Raw genomic sequence first — 25,480 nt, 5'->3', positions numbered from 1 at the left:
CAGCTCGTGTTCTCAGTATGATTTATTTATTATTATTATTCGGTTTTTAAAAATATTTGTAAATCCTGTCTTTTATACATTGATTGTATGTCGGTCTTTGTTTCCGTTGTATTGCATTTCTTTATTATACTGTGAATGCCTGCAAGAAAATGAATCTCAGAGTAGTATAATGTGAAATATATGTGTTTTGATGATAAATTTGCTTTGGATTTCAGAGAGTCAGTACCTCATCAGCCTTTTGTTTTCTACAGCCTTTACTTAAATGAGCTCAGCGTCTGTGAAAAGGAGAAGCTACAGGCGCTCAGACAGGACCCAGAAGGAGTGAATGTCCTGGTGTCCATCACAGAAGGGTCAAGTGATTCCATGCCCTGGACACTGACCCTGAAGAACATTGCGCGGAACGCAGTAAACCGGGATAAGCAGAGTGCCGAGGAATTCCTGCAGCTCCTGCGGGACGACCTGAGCTTCAGCTGGCAGCAGACGAGGAACCCGTGGAAAAAGATGAAACTCCTGCAGGTTCAAAACCAGTTTGAGTACTTGCAGCAACAAGTCCAGCAGCAGAAGAAATAGTTGTGGTCTGACAAGCTCTCTCTGCTGTGGGATTTTAGAGGGATGGGATTTCATTCTGGTGACAATCTATCTGCCATCTGTAATTGTGCCTTTCTTACCAGGGTGTATTGCGAGTGGAAAGTTGCACTGAGAGTCGTTGCAGATTTGAATTCCAGTGAGATGGTGCTGTAGTGTTCCCCTTTACATGGAGTACACAGGAGGGTTAGGTAGGGATGAGAGAGGAATCGGAGGCATCGGTGTCACTTGTTTGAGGACACGGTGCAATGTCCTGACCCTCAGTGTGAAAAGCTGGATTTGATATTGGAACCATGTTAAGTTCAAAGGGCAGTTAAATTTTCAATAGCGCTTCTGGATTAAGAGTTTGATGTTTGATTGAAATGAAGGAAGAGGACCCAAGGTGATTCCTACAATTCTTTGAAATGCATTAACAAGTCTCCCACACCTCATAGCTGCTGTCCATTATGATATTTCCACTCTCTAAAATTATTCTGAAATCTCTGGGCATTGGATTATGTTCCTTGGACATTGCACTATTATTTCAAGATTTGCACTATGACTTCTTGTAGCACTTAGTATTTGGTTAACAATAGCCAGTAATGCTTCAAATCTTTAACACAACTTTCGGGCTGAGACCCTTCATCAGGACTTTAAATCTACTGCTTACAACAAGTGGGAAAACAATAACCATGGAAGTGGCCAATAATGTCCCCAGGAGCTAGAAGGTTATCAACAAAAAAACAAATACTTGAATTTTGAAAGAAAATGTGCTCTGTCGACTTGCATGCATTTGATTATCACCCCTTTCCTCAGCACTTGTACACAAAAACATAAAGTAAAATTTCTTCAGGCCTTTGATGGAATGAATGTGGGGAAACGGTTCCTGCAGAGAGTGGAACTTGAAACCTAGGGATACAGATGAAGCACTTGGAGAAAGAGCCAGAGGCTGGTTGGGGTCAGGAATAGGCGGGTTTTGTGGAAGGAAAGGGAGTGAAGTTTTAAATATAGAGGGTTATTGTATGAGGAAATGCACTGCCTAACGAAGAACATTAAATGGAAGATTTATTAGGGAGGGTGGATTAGGTATGGATGAAGAATTGTAGATTTTTAAAAATCTCCATACCTCTATTTGTTGCTGATAATGAGTACTCTATGGACATTAATGGGGGACTTGATTTGAGTTTTTCCATGTATGATTGGAGACCCTTCAGACTCTTTGCTGTGAAGCACTTTGGAGCATTTAAAATTTATGCTAAGCTTCCATGCAGAATCAGGTTTATTATCACTGACCTATGTCATGAAATTTCTTGATTTGTGGCAACAGTATAGAGCAATACCAAAAAAAAACTAGAAATTACAATAAGAAATGTGTGTGTGTGTGTGTGTGTAAAAAGAGAGCAGAAGCACTGCAGAAGTTCAAGGGTTCCTGTGCTGGCTGTTCTATATTCTATATAATGGATAGGGAAGATTTCCTTTGTAATGAAAAGTATATTCTGTAAAGACATTGTAGTGTGATTTCTAATTAAAAGCAATGAAAATATGTGAAAGTAACTAGAACTAGTCTGGTATGTTCTGTTTGGTACGATATTACGAAAAGCTTGTTAACTTCTGCCCTTACTGATTTTTGGTTTAATTGCAATCATGAGACAGCGTTCAGGGACAATGGCTTTTTATTTAAAGGCTTGACTCCTCTCGAATCTGATATGAAATGGATCGCTTTCAAGGTTCAAGATTCAAAAAACTTTATTGTCCTTCTAACCATACATCAGGTGGAGCAGCTATTTAGCAGTCAGACTGCCTGTGGGAGGAAGCTGTTTAGTAGCCTTGTGGTTTTAGTTTTGATGCTCCTGTAACGTTTGCCTGATGGCAGAAGAACAAACAGTTCATGGAGAGGGTGTGAGGGGTCTTTAATGATGTACCGGGTCTTCTGGAGGCATCGACTCTGAAAGGGGTCTTGGACAGAAGGTAGGGAGACCCCAATAACCTTCTCTGCTCCCCTAACCACCCTCTGCAAGGCTTTTTTGTCGACAGCACTGCAGCTGGAGTACCAGGTTGTGATGCAAAAGGTCAGCACACTCTCAACCACGCCTCTGTAGAATGTGGTTAAGATGTTAGTGGGGAGTGATGCTTGTTTAAGCTTCCTCAGAAAGTACAATCTCTGCTGGGCCCATTTCACAATCCCAGTGGTGCTCCTGGACCAGGTGAGATTGTCCGAGATCTGCACCCCAAGGAACTTGATGTTTTCCACTCTCTCCACTGTGGAGCCGCTGATGCTGAGGGGTGTGTGCTCAGGCTGAGACTGTCTGAAATCGACAATCATCTCCTTGGTTTTGGTGACATTAAGCATCAAGTTGTTATCACTGCACCAGCTCTCTAGGTGTTTGACCTCCTCCCTGTACATTGTTTCATCATTTTTGCTGATGAACCCCACCACTGTGGTATCATCAGCAAATTTAATGATCAGGTTCTCCTTGAATCTGGCTGCACAGTCATGTGTTAGCAGTGTAAACAGCAATGGGCTAAGCACACAGCCTTGTGGGGATCCAGTGCTCAGTGTGATGGAGTCAGAGATGTTCCTGCCAACACGGACTGACTGTGGTCTCTCTGTCAAGAAATCCAGAATCCAGCGACACATGGCAGTGCTAAGGCCAAGCAGCGACAGTTTCTCCACTAGTCTCTGTGGGATGATGGTATTGAACGCTGAACTGAGATCAATATACAGGATTCTGGCATAAGTGTCTTTGTTGTCCAAGTGAGAGAGAACTGTGTGCAGTGTGGTGGATATTGCATCCTCCATAGAGCGATTTGGACGATAACCAAACTGCAGAGGATCCAGGGATGAGGGGAGGCTGGCTGTGATATGAGGCTTGACAAGCCATTCAAAACATTTCATCACTATGGGGGTCAGGGCAACGGGAGGGTAATCATTCAGACAGGCTGCAACTGATTTCTTTGCTACAGGGATGATTGTGGAGGTTTTGAAGCATCTGGGGACAATAGCTTGACTAAGGGAGATGTTGAAAGTGTCTGTCAGGACATCTGCTAATACCTCAGCACATTTCTTGAGCACACATCCAGGGATGTTGTCGGGACCTCCCGCTTTCCGTGGGTTGACCCTGGCAAGGGTCCTCCGTGTTTGCTCTGGATCAATGATTGGAGCCGGCTGGTCAGATGGTAAAAGGGGACTGGCTCTCCCCCTTGCTGTAGTGTTTGATGCTTCGAAGCGGGCAAAGAAATTGTTAAGCCTGTCTGGTAGAGAGGTGTCGCTGTCATCAGTTTTCTGCCTGAACTTGTAGTCTGTCAGAGCTTTAATTCCCTGCCACACCCATCTGGTGTCACCTGTGTCACAGAAGTGTCCATGTATTTTGCCCGCGTAGGCCCTTTTCGCTTTCCTGATCCCTAGTGAAAGCGCAGACCTGGCTGAGCGAGGCGCACTCCTGTCCCCCGATCTGTAGGCTGTGTCACGGGCCTTCAGTAGTGAATGCACCTCTGTTGTCATCCATGGCTTTTATAACCACGTGCGGTGAAGGTTTTCATCACAAGTTTTCTTAAGTTTTCAGAAGTTTCTCTTGGTCTAAGTGATTACACCAAGTCAAGAGAAGTACTCCTGTGAGTTTCTATGTTTTGGTCATCTCAGCTGCCTTATTGAATAGAACATGGTGCAGCACAGGAAAAGTCCCTTCATGAGATTGTGTTAAACTAATTAAACTAGGAAATAGTTTGGTACTGCATGCGCCAGTTACCTACTTTCCTTGCAATTTCATTCGATGAAATCTATAACTTTGTTTCTGCAACTTCCCCCTCTCCCACCAGCACAGATTTGTGATATTGGCTGATCAAGATGGCCATTAGCACCAGATCCCCAGCTCCCCATGGCCAGATTCAGATTCACATTTGCTTATCACATCCACTACATCGAAACTTGCAGTGAAATGCATCTTTTGCATCCACGGCAAACACACCTAAGGCTGTGCTGGGGGCAGCCCGCAAGTGTCGCCACACATTCCGGCGCCAGCATAGCATACCCATAATGTTCAGCAGAACAACACAACCAACAACAACAGCAAAGCAAGCCCCTTTCCTACCCACTCCCCCACACACACGGATAGGCCTCCACCCCAGGACAGGCGGCTTCCGGGCCTCCCGTCCTTGGCCCTGGATTCTCAGACTCACAGGCCTCAGCCTGCAACTTTGGATTGCACCCCAGGACTCACCAGTCACAGTGCTCCTCCTCCACTTTGAGGGCCAGTCAGAAGTAGAGTAGACTTTTTGCTAACCGGATTTGATTTATAGTTGAGAGTCATCCAAATAGCCTTTGGTACTTTTGCAATGGACAACTGAAAGCATTCAAAGAAAATATAAGAGGAAATATCAGTTGTGTAACTGGCATCATTCTAAACTGCTGCAGGGGCAGTCTTGGATTTGACAACTGATTCAGCAATTGTACCTGAGCTGGATTTTGGTATCATTGACCTGGTTAGTTCATGGTCTGAAATCAACTTCCTTGTCCGAACTGGTCTGGTAAACTTCATTAAAAGTGAAGTTTCAGATCTTAATTATGTAAAGCAAAGTAAAGGCATCCGTTAGTCTTGCGAGACCATGGATCTGCGCCTGGAAAGTCTTCACTCTCCAGGGCGCAGGCCTGGGCAAGGTTGTATGGAAGACCAGCAGTTGCCCATGCTGCAAGTCTCCCCTCTCCATGACACCATTGTTGTCCAAGGGAAGGGCATTAGGACCCATACAGCTTGGCACTAGTGTCGTCGCAGAACAATGTGTGATTAAGTGCCTTGCTCAAGGACACAACACGTTCCCTCGGCTGGGGCTCAGACTCATGACCTTCAGGTCGCTAGTCCAATGCCTTAACCACTTGGCCACGTGCCCACCAATTAATTACGTACTGTTGGGACTTGGACCTTTAGTCATGCAGTTTAATGTTCACGGTATGAGTTTATTCTTTAGGTTCATTAAGGTTTATTTGTTTAGCTAAGTATCTTGCGTTTAGGGTCAGTGGATCCCATCACCCCATACTTCATTTTATTTGTTTTTGAAAATCTGTGTGGGAGTCAATAATCTCCCTTCCCACATTCCTGATGTCCAGTTACAAGGTCTTGAGTTAGGCATGTAAGTTTCTAAAATTTTGAGCTTTGGTTCAATCATTTATTTAAATTTCTTGCTGTTTTAGTCTGGGAGGGAAATGCCTTCAAACTTTCCATATCATTGCAGCGGTCTCTTGCTCAAGATCTCTGGTTTCTCAAACCACACACGTGGACACATTGGGTCATGGATTGAAAGTCAATGCAGCAGCAAACCCTCCTCATAACTGCTACAAACAGTGTGGATCTTGTTCAGGCTGGAAATTACCAAATGTTAATTTTCTAATTTGTCACCTTATTTGGCTTATTGGGCACATATGTTTATTTAAAAACAGAAGAGCACTGTGGACCTGGTGTCTCTCTCTGCACGTCTCTCTCAAAGTTATTTCCATGGGAAAATAGTCTTTATTGACGGTTTGGGAGTTGCATATAAGTGGGAAAGGGAAAAAGTACTTGAAGAGGAAGGGGCAGAACATTAAGGGGTTGGGTGAGAAGATGCTTGGTTGGAGTACAAGCACCCCCAAAGAATAATTGGGCCAATTGGCCTGTTTCTTTGCTGTAAATTTTATGTAAATGAAGATGGAGAAACATGTATGGTGAATGGAGTCATAGAAAAGTACAGCACAGAAACAGGCCCTTCAGTCCATCTAGTCTGTGCCAAACCATTTAAATTGCCTACTCCCATCGACCTCCATCAGAACCATAGCCCTCCATACCCCTGCCATCCATGTATCTATCCAAACTTCTCTTAAATGTTGAAATCGAGCTTGCATACACCACTTGTACTGGAAGCTCGTTCCACACACTCACGATCTTCTGAATGAAGTTTCCCCTCACGTTCCCCTTAAATATTTCACCTTTCACCCTTAACCTATGACCTCCAGTAGCCCCACCCAACCTCACCCAGCCTGCTTGCACTTACCCTATCTATATCCCTCATAATTTGTTTCATACTTCTATCAAAGCTCCTCTCAATCTTCTACTTTCCAAGGAATAAAGTCCTAAACTATTCAATCTTTCCTTATAACTCAGGTCCACCAGGGCCAGCAACATCCTCATAAATTTTCTCTGTACTCTTATTTACATCTTTCCTGTAGGTAGGTAACCAAAACTGCACACAATACTCCAAATTAAGCCTCACCAATGTCTTATACAACTTCAATATAACATCCCATCTCCTGTACACAATACATTGATTTATGAAGGTCAATGTGCCAGAAGCTTTCTTTACAACCCTATCTACCTGTGCTGCCACTTTCAATGAATTATGGACCTATATTCCCAGATCCATTTGTTCTACCACACTCCTCAGTGCTCTACTGCTCACTGTGTAAAACCTACCCTGGTTGGTCCTACTGAAGTGCAGCACCTCTCACTTGTCTGCATTAAGTTCCATCTGCTGTTTTTCCAGCTGATACAGATCCCTCTGCAAGCCATGATGGCCTTCCTTGCTGACCACTACACCCCTAATCTTGGTGTCATCTGCAAATTTGCGATCCAGTTAAGCATATTATCCTGCTGATCGTTGATATACAGTATCTATAAAAAGTATTCACCCCTCTGGGAAGTTTTCATGTTTTGTTGTTTTGTAACATTGAATCACAGTGGATTTAATTTGGCTTTTTTTTGGACACTGATCAACAGAAAAAAAACTCAAGGTGAAAACATCTCTACAAAGTGATCTGAATTGAGGGTAGTCACACCAAATACTGAATTCATTTTTTTTTTACAGCTCTTACAGTGTTTTTTCTGATACTTCGAAAACTTTTCATTTCATCATTTTTGAAAGCATTTCACTTTACAGATTTCTCTTGCATGTGCCTAAGACTTGCACGGTACTGTACATCTGTTAAAATGCATCAAATCTACTTCAGAATGGAATTTGCTGTTTGTGGCTCTTTCTAATGATAATCCAATTTTGCTCTTGGTGACAAAATGTACAACTACATTAATCGTTTTTTTCTTCTTTGATTCATATCAAGTGAAAGAAGACATGTAATCAAAATGGTTATCTTGGTGCTCTCCTTCTACACCACCTCACCCCTGCACACCTCACTAAATTCAAAATTCTGACCTGTTGCCTTCAAGGTCCCGATCTGAACTTGGGTTGACCAAAACTGGTCTTTGGTATTTTAGACACCACTTCCGAATAATGGGGCACGTGCTGTTTTCAAAGTGTTTTTGTGAAAACTGTAAACTGTGTGTCTGAAAATTATTGTCAGGCCCCTAACTCTACGCTAACAGAGTTAAATCAGGGAGTTAAGTCATTGAAATTAAATTAATATTCTGCAATATACAAAAGAGAGGTAAACAAAAAACAACCAAGTACAGGTTGGTGCATCACTTTTTACTTTTGTTAATTTTGTCTGCGTTTTAAAGGCTTCTGACACATTTTCCCTCCATTGGGCATTGGGAACGGTGTCAGCTGAAGCTTAGAAGTTATTTCAGTCTCTATTCACTATCCACTGTGCCTTCAGACAAAAGAGAAACCCCTGACACCATTTTCCCTTCTCTATCCCAGATTTCTGCTGAAGACTGAAAGTCCCACACCGTGAAGTATTTATTGCTTTTGTTCTTTGTGCAGACAAGTGCCTGTATAATGAATTCAGCGTGGACTGCTCAGACTGGGTTTGGTGACAGTGATGTCATGACCCTAGATAGACAATGGCAGCTGGAACAGAAGAGTTCTAAAGATGAGCCTTACTTATCACACGTACATCGCAACATAGAGTGAAGTGCACTTGAGGATTATGTAAGCGTCGCCATGCCAACATAGCATGCCCAGGACACTCGAACTACAACCATTCATCTTTGGAATGTGGGAGGAAAGTGCAGCACCTGATCACAAAACCCACGCGGTTACGACGAGAATGTAAAACTCCTCAGACACAACGACGGGAAGTGGATATAGATATAGAACAGTACAGCACATTACAGGCCCTTCAGTCCACAATGTTGTGCCGACCCTCAAACCCTGCCTCCCATATAACCCCCCCCCCCACCTTAGATTCCTCCATATACCTGTCTAGTAGTCTCTTAAACTTCACTAGTGTATCTGTCTCCACCACTGACTCAGGCAGTGCATTCCACGCACCAACCACTCTCTGAGTAAAAAACCTTCCTCTAATATCCCTCTTGAACTTCCCACCCCTTACCTTAAAGCCATGTCCTCTTGTATTGAGCAGTGGTGCCCTGGGGAAGAGGTGCTGGCTATCCACTCTATCTATTCCTCTTATTATCTTGTACACCTCTATCATGTCTCCTCTCATCCTCCTTCTCTTCAAAGAGTAAAGCCCTAGCTCCCTTAATCTCTGATCATAATGCATACTCTCTACACTGGGCAGCATCCTGGTAAATCTCCTCTGTACTCTTTCCAATGCTTCCACATCCTTCCTATAGTGAGGTGACCAGAACTGGACACAGTACACCAAGTGTGGCCTAACCAGAGTTTTATAGAGCTGCATCATTACATCGCGACTCTTAAACTCTATCCCTCGACTTATGAAAGCTAACACCCCATAAGCTTTCTTAACTACCCTATCTACCTGTGAGGCAACTTTCAGGGATCTGTGGACATGTACCCCCAGATCCCTCTGCTCCTCCACACTACCAAGTACCCTGCCATTTACTTTGTACTCTGCCTTGGAGTTTGTCCTTCCAAAGTGTACCACCTCACACTTCTCCGGGTTGAACTGCATCTGCCACTTCTCAGCCCACTTCTGCATCCTATCAATGTCTCTCTGCAATCTTCAACAATCCTCTACACTATCTACAACACCACCAACCTTTGTGTTGTCTGCAAACTTGCCAACCCACCCTTCTACCCCAACATCCAGGTCGTTAATAAAAATCACGAAAAGTAGAGGTCCCAGAACAGATCCTTGTAGGACACCACTAGTCACAATCCTCCAATCTGAATGTACTCCCTCCACCACCACCCTCTGCCTTCTGCAGGCAAGCCAATTCCGAATCCACCTGGCCAAACTTCCCTGGATCCCATGCCTTCTGACTTTCTGAATAAGCCTACCGTGTGGAACCTTGTCAAATGCCTTACTAAAATCCATATAGATCACATCCACTGCACTACCATCATCAATATGCCTGGTCACCTCCTCAAAGAACTCTATCAGGCTTGTTAGACATGATCTTCCCTTAACAAAGCCATGCTGACTGTCCCTGATCAGACCATGATTCTCTAAATGCCCATAGATCCCATCTCTAAGAATCTTTTCCAACAGCTTTCCCACCACAGACGTAAGGCTCACTGGTCTATAATTACCCGGACTATCCCTACTACCTTTTTTGAACAAGGGGACAACATTCACCTCCCTCCAATCCTCCGGTACTATTCCCGTGGACAACGAGGGCATAAATATGCTAGCCAGAGGCTCAGCAATCTCTTCCCTCGCCTCATGGAGCAGCCTGGGGAATATTCCATCAGGCCCCGGGGACTTATCTGTCCTAATGTATTTTAACAACTCCAACACCTCCTCTGCCTTAATATCAACATGTTCCAGAACATCAACCTCACTCATATTGTCCTCGCCATCATCAAGTTCCCTCTCGTTGGTGAATACCGAAGAGAAGTATTCATTGAGGACCTCGCTCACTTCCACAGCCTCCAGGCACATCTTCCCACCTTTATCTCTCATTGTTCCTACCTTCACTCCTGTCATCCTTTTTTTTCTTCACATAATTGATGAATGCCTTGGGGTTTTCCTTAACCCTACTCGCCAAGGCCTTCTCATGCCCCCTTCTTGCTCTTCTCAGCCCCTTCTTAAGCTCCTTTCTTGCTTCCCTATAATCCTCAATAGACCCATCTGATCCTTGCTTCCTAAACCTCATGTATGCTGCCTTCTTGCTCCTGACTAGATTTTCCACCTCACTTGTCACCCATGGTTCCTTCACCCTCCCATTCTTTATCTTCCTCACCGGGACAAATTTATCCCTAACATCCTGCAAGAGATCTCTAAACATCGACCACATGTCCGTAGTACATTTCCCTGCAAAAACATCATCCCAATTCACACCCGCAAGTTCTAGCCTTATAGCCTCATAATTTGCCCTCCCCCAATTAAAAATTTTCGTGTCCTCTCTGATTCTATCCTTTTCCATGATAATGCTAAAGGCCAGGGAGCGATGTCCCCCAGATGCTCACCCACTGAGAGATCTGTGACCTGACCCAGTTCATTACCTAGTACTAGATCTAGTATGGCATTCCCCTGGTCAGTCTGCCCAGATACTGTGACAGGAATCCGTCCTGGGCACACTTAACAAACTCTGCCCCATCTAAACCCTTGGAACTAATCAGGTGCCAATCAATATTAGGGAAATTAAAGTCACCCATGATAACAACCCTGTTATTTTTGCACCTTTCCAAAATCTGCCTCCTCTGTATCTCTGCTGCTACCAGGGGGCCTATAGAATACCCCCAGTAGAGTAACTGCCCCCTTCCTTTTCCTGACTTCCACCCATACTGACTCAAAAGAGGATCCTGCTACATTACCCACCCTTTCTGTAGCTGTAATAGTATCCCTGACCAGTAATGCCACCCCTCCTCCCCTTTTTCCCCCCTCTCTATCCCTTTTAAAGCACTGAAATCCAGGAATATTGAGAATCCATTCCTGTCCTGGTGCCAGCCAAGTCTCTGTAATGGCCACTACATCATAATTCCATGTATGTAACCAAGCTCTCAGTTCATAACCTTTGTTCCTGATGCTTCTTGTATTGAGGTACACGCATTTCAGCCCTTCTACCTTACTGTCTTTACACCGTTTATTCTGCTTCTCTTTCCTCAAAGCCTCTCTGTATGTTAGATCTGGCTTTACTCCATGCACTTCTTTCACTGCTCTATCGCTCTGGGTCCCATCCCCCTTGCAAATTAGTTTAAACCCTCCCGAACCATGCTAGCAAACCTACCTGCAAGGATATTGCTCCCCCTCGGGTTCAGGTGTAATCCATCCAATCTGTACAGGTCCCACCATCCCCAGAAGAGATCCCAATGATCCAAAAATCTAAAACCCTGCCCCCTGCACCAACTCCTCAGCCACGCATTCAACTGCCATCTCCTCCAATTCCTACAATCACTGTCACGTAGCACTGGCAGCAATCCTGAGAACGCCACCCTTGATGTCCTGTTCTTCAGCCTTCTGCCTAGTTCCCGAAACTCATACTTCAGGACCTCATCCCTCTTCCTGCCCATGTCGTTGGTCCCAACATGTATCACGACTTCTGATTGCTTGCCCTCTCGTACCAGCATGTCGTGCACCCGGTCAGAGACATCCTGGACCCTGGCACCCGGGAGGCAACAAACCATGCGGGTGTCCTTCTCACATCCTCAAAATCTCCTGTCTGCTCCCCTGACTATAGAGTCTCCAATGATGACAGCTCTCCTCTTCTTCGTCCCACCCTTCTTCACCACAGACTCAGACTCAGTGCCGGAGGCCCTGCCACCGTGGCTCACACCTGGCCGGTCGTCCCCGCCAACAGTATCCAGGATGGTAAACTTATTATTCAGGGGAATGGCTACAGGGGTGCTCTGCACTACCTCTCCGCTCACCTTCGCTTTCCCCCCTCTGAATGTCACCCAACGACCTCTTTTTGTAGCGAGGTGAAGCGGCGGCGATGGCGTACCGGGGCCAGGCGCAGAAGGTTCAGAAAGTGATGGTGCAGCCCATCAACCTTATTTTCAGGTACCTTCTGAATAGATCTCGAATTCAAGTATGGTTATATGAGCAAGTCAACATGAGGATAGAAGGCTGTAAGGGAACCTCGATTGTTGGGCATTGGCTGGTGCTAAAGTGATGCGTTAAGCTGCCATATCGCCCAAGTCACGCCATCCTGGTGAGGAAACGTTGGATGTGTTTTCATTGTCATGGATGAATGTTAGCGAATCTACTGTAATAGGTACACTCTGGGTTCCTCCATCACTTCAGGAAGGTAGATCAACATCACCTTGTCAGCAGCAGCTCTGACTTCACCCGTGACGTCCATATTCCATGATGAATTAGAGATGAGAACTGTCATGTGGTAAGGTGTGGTGATTCTGGTGGCTGGTTTGCTTCCGTTTCTCTCTCTGTTGTTGCGCCCCTTTAAGGCCTGTCTGCTGACAGAACCATCTCAGCTGTTAACTCTTGAAGTACAGTGGTACAGCTAGTAAAGCTGCTGCTTCACAGCTCCAGTGTCTCAGGTTCAAAACTAATCTCTGTGTAGTGTTTGTGTGTTTTCCCTGTGGCCACGTAGATTTCGTTAGAGCTCAGCCATTTACGCAGGTTAATTGGCCACGGTACATTGTCCCGAGAATGTATCTGAGCAGAGGAATCAGTGGGAAGGTGTGTGTTAAATAGATGGGAAAAGTGGGGATTTGTCTTTGATAATCTGTTACCGTGGGAAGTGGATGTAGCCAACATTCTAGCAGATGAGACATCTTTTTAACTGCTCATCCTTTTGGTTTCAAAAGGCCTTTAGGACAGAATATCTGTAATTTAAGAGTCAAAGTGCTGATCCCCACAGATCAACTATCAACATTCTTCACAGCTGCCCTCCTCCAACTCAGCAATGAGGTGCCATGATATTTCCTAACAGCAGTTCTTTACCTTTGACCGTTTTGGAATTTATTCATTACAAACGACATTGAAATTCAAGTGTATCAACATTCTATTGCAGTATCAAAGTTCTATGAAATCTCAGATCATGGTGATTCTCTTCTGAATCAAAGCTCATGGAATAATACTTTGGGCATGTCAGTGGGAAGACAGTACCAAAATAATAGCAAAATCAGGGGAATGAGCAAATTCAGATATTTTGCCTGTGCCACCCTGCACTTGTTCAAGTTTACTGTCATTCAACTGTACACGTGTATACTGTCAAGCGAGACAACGTTCCTCCGGACCAAGGTGCACAACACAGTACATATAACCCATACAGACACAACACACAAAATAATATTGTCACAAATAAATTAAAATATATTCCAGAAGATTAACATTTAGCATAAGGTGCATTTATGACGAGTTTAAAAAGTAAACAGTATAACACTACTGGTACTTCATTCGTGATGAGTCCTGGGTGGTGGCCGGGAATTCAGTAGTCTTACAACCTGAGGAAAGAAGCTGTTTTCCATCCTAATGGTCCTTGTCCTATTGCTATGGTACCTCCTGCCAGATAGTAAGGGGTGAAAGAGATTGTAGGACAGATGGGAGGGATCATTGACAATGCTAAGGGCTCTGTGTATGCATTGCTCCTGATAAATATCTCGGATGGGTGGAAGAGAGACCTCGATGATCCTCTCAGCTGTCCTCATAATCCTCTGTAGGGACTTGCATTCAGATGCCTTGCAATCCTTGCACCAGACAGTGATGCAGCTAGGTCTAGATTCACACTGGGTAAAGAAGTTCACCCACCCTCCTTCGTCTCTGCCACATCTGTTCCCAGGATGAGGCTTTCATTTCCAGTCCTCCTCCTCCTTCAAAGAAGAGTTTCCCTTCCTCCACCATTGATGCTGAACCTCACTCATATCTCCTCCTTTTCCCGGACAGACGCGCTCACCCCATCTTCCCATCTCCTTAACAGTGATAAGAGTTCCTCTTGTCCTTAGCTACCACCCCATGAGACTCCACATTCAACACATCATCCTCCGCAACTTCCACCATCTTCAACAGAATCCTACTCCAAGCTCCTCTTTACCTCCCCCCCCCCCCAACTCTCCATTTTCCATAGAGATCACTCTCATTGTGATTCCCTTGTCCGTTCATCCTTCCCCACTAATCTCCCTCCAGGCACTTATCCCTGTAAGGGACAGAAATGCTACACCTCCTCCCTTAACTCCATTCAGTGTCCCAAACAGTTCTTCTGGGTGAGGCAACGCTTCACCTGTGAATCTGTTGGGTCCCGATGCGGTCTCCTCTACATTGGTGAGACCCAATGCAAATTGTCGAGCACCTCCACTCCATCCACAAAAAGCAGAATTTCCCGGTGGCCAACAATTTTAATTCCTATCCCATTTCCCACTCCAACATGTTGGTCCATCGCCTCCCCTTGTGCCATGTTGAGGCCACACTCGGTGGGGGAGCAACAACTCATATTCCATCTAGGTTGTCTCCAACCTGATGGCACAATCATTGATTTTTCCTTCCATTAAAAAAAGATTTTTCCAGTGCCTTTCCCTCTTTTTCTATTCCCCACTCTGGACTCTTATCTCCTCTCCTCACCTGCCTATCATTTCCCCCCTGGGTTCCTTCCTTCTTCCCTTTCTCCCATGGTCCACTCTCCTCTCCTATCAGACTCCTTCCTCTCCAGCCCTTTACCTGTCTTACTCACCTGGCTTCACCAATGACCTTCTAGCTTGTCCTCTTTCCCCCTTCCCCACCTTTTTATTCTGGCATCTTCCCCCTTCCTTTCCAGTCCTGATGAAGAGTCTCAGCCCTAAACTGTTTGTTCATTTCTGCAGTGATGCTTGTGTTAATTCTTCCACCTCTCAAGTTAAGTCTATGCCCTTGAGTTTTTGATTCCCTTTCCCTGGGGAAAAGTCCATTTGTATTCACTCTATCTATGCCCCTCATAATTTTATACGCCTCTATAAGGTAAAGAATATAAGATTGTGTCAAACTATTTTATATCGCAATACAAGATGAATTTTCAAATGTATCTTATGCTAGATTTCCTTGTTTTAGAGTGTTAAAGTGGGTAGACACTGACCCAAGCGTGGCAATCCAAATTTGCAAATGCAAGGCGAATGTTATGTTCTAAACATTGGCACAGGTAACACTGCTGTTCTGACTCTCTCAAGTGTTTGGGAAGTTCATGAAGGCCCAAAGGCACAGTTAAGTTGTCTAGCTGCGATATATGGTGTGAATTGATTGAGGTAGAGGGTATATGGGATGGGGTGATCTATTCCCTGTATTGCCACTGAATAATACGTGTGCAGGTTTTACTAAAATTGCTGTGATCCATTGATAGTCCAAAGATCCATGGATATCACAATCCAGCCCGTGATGCAAAACCATATACACTGACTGGAGAAGGGAAAGAAAAATTGTAAAAGTAATAAAATCAAGTTCGGATAAGATTGGATGTTGTCAAATAAAAACAGTATAATGGGTTTAAATGTAAAATGGCAGAACTGCACCATCAATGGTTTGTACTTGTCATAACTACATAAACCTAGGGTTCAATTCTTCGAAAGAAGCACAAAAAGGAAACGTTGCCACAAACATGAGAAAATCTGCAGATGCTGGAAATCCGAGCAACACACACAAAGTGCTGGAGGAACTCAGTGGGCCAGGCAGAATCTATGGAAAAGAGTGAACAGTGGATGTTTCAGGCTGAAACCCTTCATCAGGACTGGAAAGGAAGGGGAGAAATCAGAGTTAGAAGGTGAGGGGAGGGAAGGAAGAAATACAAGGTAGTAGGTGATAGATGAAACTGGGGGAGGGGAGGGGTGTGGAGGTATGAAGTAAAGAGCTGGGATGTCAATTGGTGAAAGAGATAAAGAGCTGGAGAAGGGGGAACCTGACAGGAGAGGACAGTCGACCATGGAAGAAAGGGAAGGGGAGGAGCACCAGAGGGAGGTGATGAGCAGGTAAGAAGAGGAGGTGTGAGAAGGAAACAGGAATGGACAGAGAGGGGAGCCTTTACCGGAAGTTTCAGAAATCGATGTTCATGCCATCAGGTTGGAGGCTACTTAGATGCAATATGAGGTAACACACATGAAAGTTGCTGGTGAACGCAGCAGGCCAGGCAGCATCTCTAGGAAGGGGTACAGTCGACGTTTCGGGCCGATACTCTTCGTCAGGACTAACTGAAAGAAGAGCTAGTAAGAGATTTGAAAGTGGGAGGGGGAGTGGGAGATCCAAAATGATAGGAGAAGACAGGAGGGGGAGGGATAGAGCCAAGAGCTGGACAGGTGATTGGCAAAAGGGATATGAGAGGATCATGGGACAGGAGGCCCAGGGAGAAAGAAAAGGGGGGGGAAACCCAGAGGATGGTCAAGGGGTATAGTGAGAAGGACAGAGGGAGAAAAAAGAGAGAGAGAAAAAGAATGTGTGAATATAAATAAATAACGGATGGGGTACGAGGGGGAGGTGGGGTATTAGCGGAAGTTAGAGAAGTCAATGTTCATGCCATCAGCTTGAAGGCTACCCAAACGGAATATAAGGTGTTGTTCCTCCAACCTGAGTGTGGCTTCATCTTTACAGTAGAGGAGGCCGTGGAAAGACATATCAGAATGGGAATGGGACATGGAATTAAAATGTGTGGCCACTGGGAGATCTTGCTTTCTCTGGCGGACAGAGCGTAGGTGTTCAGCGAAATGATCTCCCAGTCTGCGTCTGGTCTCACCAATATGTAGAAGGCCGCATCGGGAGCACCGGATGCAGTATATCACCCCAGTCGACTCACAGGTGAAGTATCGCCTCACCTGGAAGGACTATCTGGGGCCCTGAATGGTGGTAAGGGAGGAAGTGTAAGGGCATGTGTAGCACTTGTTCCGCTTACAAGGATAAGTACCGGGAGGGAGATTGGTGGGGTGGGATGGGGGGGGGGAGGATGAATGGACAAGGGAGTCGCGTAGGGAGCGATCCCTGTGGAAAGCAGAGGTGGGGGGGAGGGAAAGACGTGCTTAGTGGTGGGATCCCGTTGGAGGTGGCGGAAGTTACAGAGAATTATATGTTGGACCTGGAGGCTGGTGGGGTGGTAGGTGAGGACAAGGGGAACCCTATTCCTAGTGGGGTGGCGGGAGGATGGAGTGAGAGCAGATGTGCGTGAAATGGGGGAGATGCGTTTGAGAGCAGAGTTGATAGTGGAGGAAGGGAAGCCCCTTTCTTTAAAAAAGGAGGACATCTTCCTCGTCCTGGAATGAAAAGCCTCATCCTGAGAGCAGATGCGGCGGAGACGGAGGAATTGCGAGAAGGGGATGGCATTTTTGCAAGAGACAGGGTGAGAAGAGGAATAGTCCAGATAGCTGTGAGAGTCAGTAGGCTTATAGTAGACGTCAGTAGATAAGCTGTCTCCAGAGATAGAGACAAAAAGATCAAGAAAGAGGAGGGAGGTGTCAGAAATGGACCAGGTAAACTTGAGGGCAGGGTGAAAGTTGGAGGCAAAGTTAATGAAGTCAACGAGCTCAGCATGTGTGCAGAAAGCAGCACCAATGCCGTCGTCGATGTAGCGAAGGAAAAGTGGGGGACAGATACCAGAATAGGCACGGAACATAGATTGTTCCACAAAGCCAACAAAAAGGCAGGCATCGCTGGGACCCATACGGGTGCCTGGGTAGCCTCCAACCTGATGGCATGAACATTGACTTCTCTAACTTCCGCTAATGCCCCACCTCCCCCTTGTACCCCATCCGTTATTTATTTATATACACACATTCTTTTTCTCTCTCTCTTTTTCCCCCTCTGTCCCTCTCACTATACCCCTTGCACATCCTCTGGGTTTTTCCCCCCCTCCCCCTTTTCTTTCTCCCTGGGCCTCCTGTCCCATGATCCTCTCATATCCCTTTTGCCAATCAACTGTCCAGCTCTTGGCTCCATCCCTCCCCCTCCTGTCTTCTCCTATCATTTTGGATCTCCCCCTCCCCCTCCCACTTTCAAATCTCTTACTAGCTCTTCTTTCAGTTGGTCCTGACGAAGGGTCTCGGTCTGAAACGTCGACTGTACCTCTTCCTAGAGATGCTGCCTGGCCTGCTGCGTTCACCAGCATTTTGTGTGTGTTGCTTGAAGTTCCAGCATCTGCAGATTTCCTCGTGTTTGCAATATAAGGTGTTGCTCCTCCAACCTGAGTGAGGCCTCATCGTGGCAGTAGAGGCGGCTGTGGACTGATATGCTGGAACGGGAATGGGAAGTAGAATTAAAATGGGCGGCCTCTGAGAGAACCTGCTTTCTCTGGCAGGTGGAGCATAGGTGCTCAGTGGAGTGGTCCCCCAATCTACAATGGGTCTCACCAATATAGAGGAGGCAACACCAGGAGCACCGGACACTGTATATAACCCCAAAAGACTCACAGGTGAAGTGTCACCTCACCTGGAAGGACTGTTTGTGGTCCTGAATGGTATCGAGGGAGGAGGCATAGCACATGTTCTGCTTGCAAGGATAAGTGCCGGGAGGGAGATCAGTGGGGAGGGACGAATGGACAAGTGAGCCGTGTTGAGAGTGATCCCTGCGGAACGCAGAAAGTTGTGGTGGTGGGGGAGGGAAACTTGCTTGGTGATGGTGTAAGTTCCAAAGAATTATCTGCTGGACACAGAGGCTGGTCGGGTGGTAAGTGAGGACCGTGCCCCTTGACTCAGAGGTGACTGCAGGGTCAGGGCCAGACCTGCCTCAATAATCATTAATCATTTTTAAGAATGTGCATAACAGGTATCCGTTTAATGTGATCCTCCAAAAGCAATCACACTTAAATTCCAGCCCATGCCCCTGTTTGACCCCAAGCTTGGAATGTAAAACTTTCTCGCTGCTTCTAATTAAAATGATTTTACAACCCAGCCAGCCTTAACCGTGCTGTTAATTGGCTTTGCACATCAGCATGCCTTTACAATTGGATTGCAACAGTTCAAACAAGCTGACATTAATTAGAGGCAGCCTGCATCCCTCAGTGGGGGGCTCACTGTGGTTGCCTTCGCATTCCTGGACGATCTCAGAATGGAGAACATCCTGCTGTTATGAAGGGTGACATGATAACACAACAGTTGATGTTGCCTCATAGGTTCCAGGACCCAAGTTTGTACATAAACTTGGATGCTGTCGGGCTGGAATTAACACATCTTGTCCCCTTGTGGGCTGCCAGTGGACACTCTTAACTTCCTCCCATATCACAAGCATATGCTGGGATATTAATCTTTGGTGTAGGGAAGCAGAAATCAAGATGGTGCCAGTAAGTAGTGCCTCTTTGTGTTCATCTCCAATGGGAATCATCAAATATTCCCGTTTTGGACCACCACAGCTGAAAGCCACAGTCACGGCCATGGGTACTTCAGTAAGCAACATTGTTTTAAGACGCTTAAAAAATCTATCGTTCCTCAAAATTGGCAGAATCAGGTTGCAAGTGCAGTTCCCCTTTAAAAGAAAGGAAGCAAGGAAAGTGGGCTTGTCTGCAGGTACGATTGAAATGCAGAGCCCTGGGACCCCCACTCCCTACTACCCTGCTGGCCAAAGTACAGCCCTGGAAAATATAATTGAAGACCTTTGAGAAACATTGCAGTATCGGGGGGACATCAGGGACTGCTGTGTACTTTGCTTCATGGAAACGTGGCTCACCACCACCATTTCAGACGGAGCGCCACAGCCCAAGTGCTTCACCATCCACCACAAAGATAGGACAATTGAGTCCCTTTCTCGGAGGCTGACATCAAAGCATCTTTCGAGATGCTGAGCCCTCACGAGACTTCAACCCTGGTGGTGTACCTGGAAATGCTTTGAGAACCTGTGCTAACTAACTGGCAGAGTGTTCAAGGATATTTTCAATCTCTCACTTCTACAGTCTTTGAAAGGGCCTCAGTTATAATCAACAAGCTCCAAAACCTGGGCTTCTGTATTTCCCTCTGAATCTGGATCCCTGACTTCCTCATCGGGAGACCACAGTCTGTGTGAATCAGAATCAGAATCAGGTTTATTATCACCGGCATGTGACGTGAAATTTGTTAACTTAGCAGCAGCAGTGCAATGCAATACATAATCTAGCAGAGAGAGAAAAAATAATAAATAAAATAAAACATAATAAACAAGTAAATCAATTATGTATATTGAATAGATTTTTTAAAAAATGTGCAAAAACAGAAATACCTAATATTAAAAAAGTGAGGTAGTGTCCAAAACTTTAATGTCCATTTAGGAATCTGATGGCAGAGGGGAAGAAGCTGTTCTTGAATCGCTGAGTGTGTGCCTTCAGGCTTCTGCATCTCCTCCCTGATGGTGGCAATGAGAAAAGGGCATGCCCTGGGTGCTGGAGGTCCTTAATAATGGACGCTGCCTTTCTGAGACACCGCTCCCTAAAGATGTCCTGGGTACTTTGTAGGCTAGTACCCAAGATGGAGCTGACTAGATTTACAACCTTCTGCAGCTTCTTTTGGTCCTGTGCATCGCCCCTCCATACCAGACAGTGATGCAGCCTGTCAGAAGGTTCACCACAGTACATCTATAGAAGTTTTTGAGTGTATTTATTGACATACTAAATCTCTTCAAACTCCTAATAAAGTATAGCTGCTGTTTTGCCTTCTTTATAACTACATCAGTACGTTGGGACCAGGTTAGATCCTTAGAGATCTTGACACCCAGGAACTTGAAGCTGCTCACTCTCTCCACTTCTGACCCCTCTGTGAGGATTGGTATGTGTTCCTTCGTCTTACCCTTCCTGAAGTCCACAATCAGCTCTTTAATCTTAGTGACGTTGAGTGCCAGGTTGTTGCTACAGCACCATTTCACTAGTTGGCGTATCTCACTTATTGGAAATAACAGTGATGCAGCCTGTCAGAACGTTCTCCACGGTACATCTATAGAAGTTTTTGAGTGTATCTATTGACATCGGGAGGAGAATTAATGTGTATTAATAACATCGGGAGAAGAAGATGGCGGCGCGATGCAGCTCGCAGTGGCCACTCTAGTGGTGTGTCCATTATCTGCCAAGTAGGGTGCCGTGCACAATCCTGATTTGATGGAGACAGACGTGAGAGCACAGAAGAACATCTGGTGAAACTTCTGAAATGCCTGCTTCGCTGTCGCTGCTACTGTGTGATCCAGAATCTCTGGAGGGGAAGGCCCCGAGTCCTTGGCTTTGCTTGTTGCTCGGCGGCCAGGGTGGGGTCGAAGCGCTCGGCAGAGATGGTGCTCGCTGACTATCAACACTGGCGCACCTCAAGAATGTGACTGCTCTACTCTCTCTATACCCATGACTGTGTGTCTGGGCACAGCTCAAGTGCCATCTATAAATTTGCCAGTGACACACCTGATGTTGGCAGAATCTCAGCTGGTGATGAGGAAGCAGACAGGAGTGAGAGAGATCAGCTGGTTCAGTGGTGTCACAACAGCAACCTTACGCTCAGTGTTAGCAAAACCAAGGAATGTCCGCCAGAGAAAGCAGGATCTCCCAGTGGCCACACATTTTAATTCCATGTCCCATTCCCACTCTGATATGTCTATCCACGGCCTCCTCTACTGTAAAGATGCAGCTGCACTCAGGTTGGAGGAACAACACTTTATATTCCGTCTGGGTAGCCTCCAACCTGATGGCATGAACATTGACTTCTCAAACTTCCGCTAATGCCCCACCTCCCCCTCGTATCCCATCCATTATTTATTTATTTATATACACACATTCTTTTTCTCTCTCTCCTTTTTCTCCTTCTGTCCCTCTCACTATACTCCTTGCCCATCCTCTGGGTTTCCCCCCCTCCCCCTTTTCTTTCTCCCTGGGCCTCCTGTCTCATGATCCTCTCATATCCCTTTTGCCAATCAACTTTCCAGCTCTTGGCTCCATCCCTCGCCCTCCTGTCTTCTCTCATCATTTCGGATCTCCCCCTCCCCCTTTCAAATCTCTTACTAGCTCGTCTTTCAGTTAGTCCTGACGAAGGGTCTCGGCCCGAAACGTCGACTGTACCTCTTCCTAGAGATGCTGCCTGGCCTGCTGCGTTCACCAGCAACTTTGATGTGTGTTGAGTTGATAGTGGACTTTAGGAAGGAGAAGTCAGGAGATCAGAAGTGGAAAAGGTGAGCAGTTTCATGTTCCTAGGTGTCAACATCTTTGAAGATCTATCCCGAGCCCAACATATTGATGCAATTACAAAGAAGACATGACAGTGACTGTATTTTAGTCAGGTTTTAGAGCAAACCACAGTATGGAGATGGCCCTTACCAAAATTGTCAGCGACCTTAGACCATAGGCACTGATGCCAACAGAGTCTCAGTTTTAATTCTACATCTAAGTGCTGCCTTCGATACCCACAACATTTTTCTAGATTGCCTTGAGAACTGGTTTAGCCTCTCTAGTAGTGCCCTTAATTAGTTTCACTCATATAACTTGGGGGGACTTTTTTTTTCTCTCTTGGAGACCAATTTTCTAAGAGATACAATGTACCTTTTGGAGTTGCTCAGGGAAGCTGTCTTGGTTGCCTACTCTTCTCCTTATACTTGCTCCCTTCGGAGACATCACTACAGAGCATAATCTTCATTTTCACAGTTACATAGGTGACACGCAATTGTACGTCTCAGTTGAGCCAGATGATGATAACACCCTAACTTTTCTGACTTCTGGAATGATGCAATAAACAAATGGATGAGCAATAACTTCCCAAAACTAAATGAAGATAAAACTGAAATACTTTTGGTTAGTCTCAAAGCCAACCAGCTGATCAGGTTACATGAAGGCCACATAACCCAAAATAAAGTCTGGGATGGTAAGGGACTTGTTCGCCAGTGAATGGACGTTTTTGAAAAAGGTACACTATGTTCTCTAATGTCAAAGTCCACAATGTCAGCACAGAGTGGGTTGAGTAGGCAGGGAAGGAGATGAGCAGGATAAGTGCCACAATTGATTATTTGGAGGTCACTATGTGTGTAACAAGGCAAATAGAAGGGGAAACCAGACCTGATAAGAGGGTCAGAAGGTTAGGGATGCCTAAATTATGGGGATACTGACTTGAAGGATAAACTACTGGAGAGGGTGAAATGAAGACATAATAATTGGGGAGAGAGAAAGAAGAGGTAATAAAAAGGCTAGAGCAGGGGTTTGCAACTCTTTTGCCCCTGTGGGCCGGATTGCATATTAATGAGCAGACAGTGGGCCAGATAAATGCCATAAAAAACTTGAAATATAGGAATTATCCATTTAAATACATCTAGTTATATTTTGCCTCAAATTAATTTGTGCTTAACCAAGGATACCAATTAGTAATCAAATAAGCAACATTTTCTAGACAAATGAGACAAACTGGTTTCCCAGCTTGCTCGATGAAGAAGTAATCTAATGTCCAAGTGTCTTGGAAATTTCGGCACTCAGTGTCTACCTTCCTGCCTTTTGCATTCATTGCCATCGGAATTTTTTTCTTCGGTTTTATTTCGAGACGCGAGTTATTCAACAAGTATCATAGCACATGTAACTATCTGGATATTTAGCATGGATTTCTTGTTAAAACACAGTGACGCTGTTTCTGTTTACAAATTTGAACAATCCCATCTGAAAACCTGCGCGTGCACGGAGAGCATCTAATACTTTATACTTTATTGTCGCCAAACAATTGATACTAGAACGTACAATCATCACAGCGATATTTAATACATATTAATAAGGTAGTCTGCCTTCCTGTCATTCGTATATACCAGTGTTTGGTTTGGAACAAAACGGAACCTGGGGCCAGTGTAACAAGACGCCATGCAGGTCCATCAGTGTGGTCACGTGAAACACTCAGAATAAGGAAAAATCGCCCGCAGGCCGGATAAGTATAGTATCCCAATACTTGCTCGCAGGCCGGATCTGGCTTACCCCTGGGCTAGAGTCTACCATATCATCCAATGCAGGCATGATCCCTCAAACAGCATCACAAATCAAATAACCTGGTCACTTAATGTTTTGTATTCTCTAACCCTTGTACTTAATTCACTTAAATATTCTTAAGTTGAGAAAGACATTGAAAGAATACCAACTGAGTAGCCTCCAACCTAATGGCATGAATATCAATTTCTCCAATTTCTGGTCATTTCTCCCTCCCCCTCCCCTCCTCCGTTCGCCATTCTGATTACCTTCTTGCCCCTTCTCTTCTCCTCATCTGTCCATCACCTTCCTTTCGTTCCCCTCTTCCTTCCCCTGCTTCCATGGTCTACTGTCTTCTCCTATTAGATTGCTTCTTCTTCAGGCCTTTTCCTCTTCCATCTATCCCCTCACAGCTTCTTATCTCATCTGCTCTCCCACCCACCGTCTCTCTCACCTGGTCTCACTTACCACCTCCCAGCTTGTACTCCCACTCCCCTCACTTCCTTATTCTAGCTTCTGCCCTCTTCCTTTCCAGTCTTGATGAAGAGTCTCAGCCCAAAATGTCATTGGGACCTATTGTAGTGTGATCTGGAAATCAGCAAGGACTTTGCCATCAGTTTCGTTGTAACATATGCTCGAATTTAGTTTATTCACACTTTGTGGTATGTGCAACTAATATTATTTAAGAGCCACTGGTTTGATAATGGTTAATATGTTAACAAGCTTAATTAAAACTTGTGTGGCTTGGTAATTTTTCATATGACAAGAATGACTTGTCATGTACGTCAATCGATCATGTGTATATTAGATTTTCCACTGATGGTGAGAATTTAGTAACGAGGGCCAAAACCTGAGAAAAGACACCTACAGTTAGCAGTAGAATGGGCATGAGAACTATCTTGATTGAGAGCTGTCTATTTCTTGGATTAAATTAATCAGCTTTTCCCTTTTGATCTGTGGTAAGGAGTGATATTGGAGATTATTGATGACTCTTACACTTGTTATTACTAGGGGGCTCCACGAGCATTAGAATTGTTGGACTTGTATTTCATAGAGTGAACGGTTTCTCTTTGTTACATATTGCTTTCTAAAACAAATTTTCACAAGCTTCTTGTAGAAATCATATTGCAATAAACCAGCATTTTGCAACACCTATTCTATTATTTTAACCTGGGAAGAATGGCTGGTCCTATTGTATCCAACTTTTCATTTCCAATCCACCAGTTCATTTTATCCTCTGACTTAATGCTGTTTTCACACTTCACCTCTGCAGTAATTATTTATATCTCTCTGAGCTCATCACCTCCTCACTTCACGTGCATTCTAGCTAAATCCTGTTGCAGTTCATACCATCACCCACCACT

At 45.1% G+C, this 25,480-nt stretch overlaps 1 protein-coding gene across 8 annotated transcripts in view; it reads left to right on the top strand.

Annotated features, from left to right (window-relative positions):
- nlrx1 (NLR family member X1) overlaps nucleotides 1-2,112 on the top strand; it is a 37,141-nt gene extending 35,029 nt beyond the window's left edge. For all 8 annotated transcript variants that reach the window (XM_072283976.1, XM_072283980.1, XM_072283979.1 and 5 more), the window contains one exon: nucleotides 252-2,112. In XM_072283976.1, the coding sequence (XP_072140077.1) occupies nucleotides 252-570 (319 nt within the window). In that variant the 3' untranslated portion in view covers nucleotides 571-2,112. The remainder of the gene's footprint in view (nucleotides 1-251) is intronic.
- Nucleotides 2,113-25,480: the final 23,368 nt, after the last annotated feature.

Source organism: Mobula birostris, chromosome 20, assembly GCF_030028105.1.
Source record: "Mobula birostris isolate sMobBir1 chromosome 20, sMobBir1.hap1, whole genome shotgun sequence".
Lineage (NCBI taxonomy): Eukaryota > Metazoa > Chordata > Chondrichthyes > Myliobatiformes > Myliobatidae > Mobula > Mobula birostris.
The sequence above is the reverse complement of the archived record's forward strand: the minus strand, read 5'-3'. Positions and strand labels throughout refer to the sequence as shown.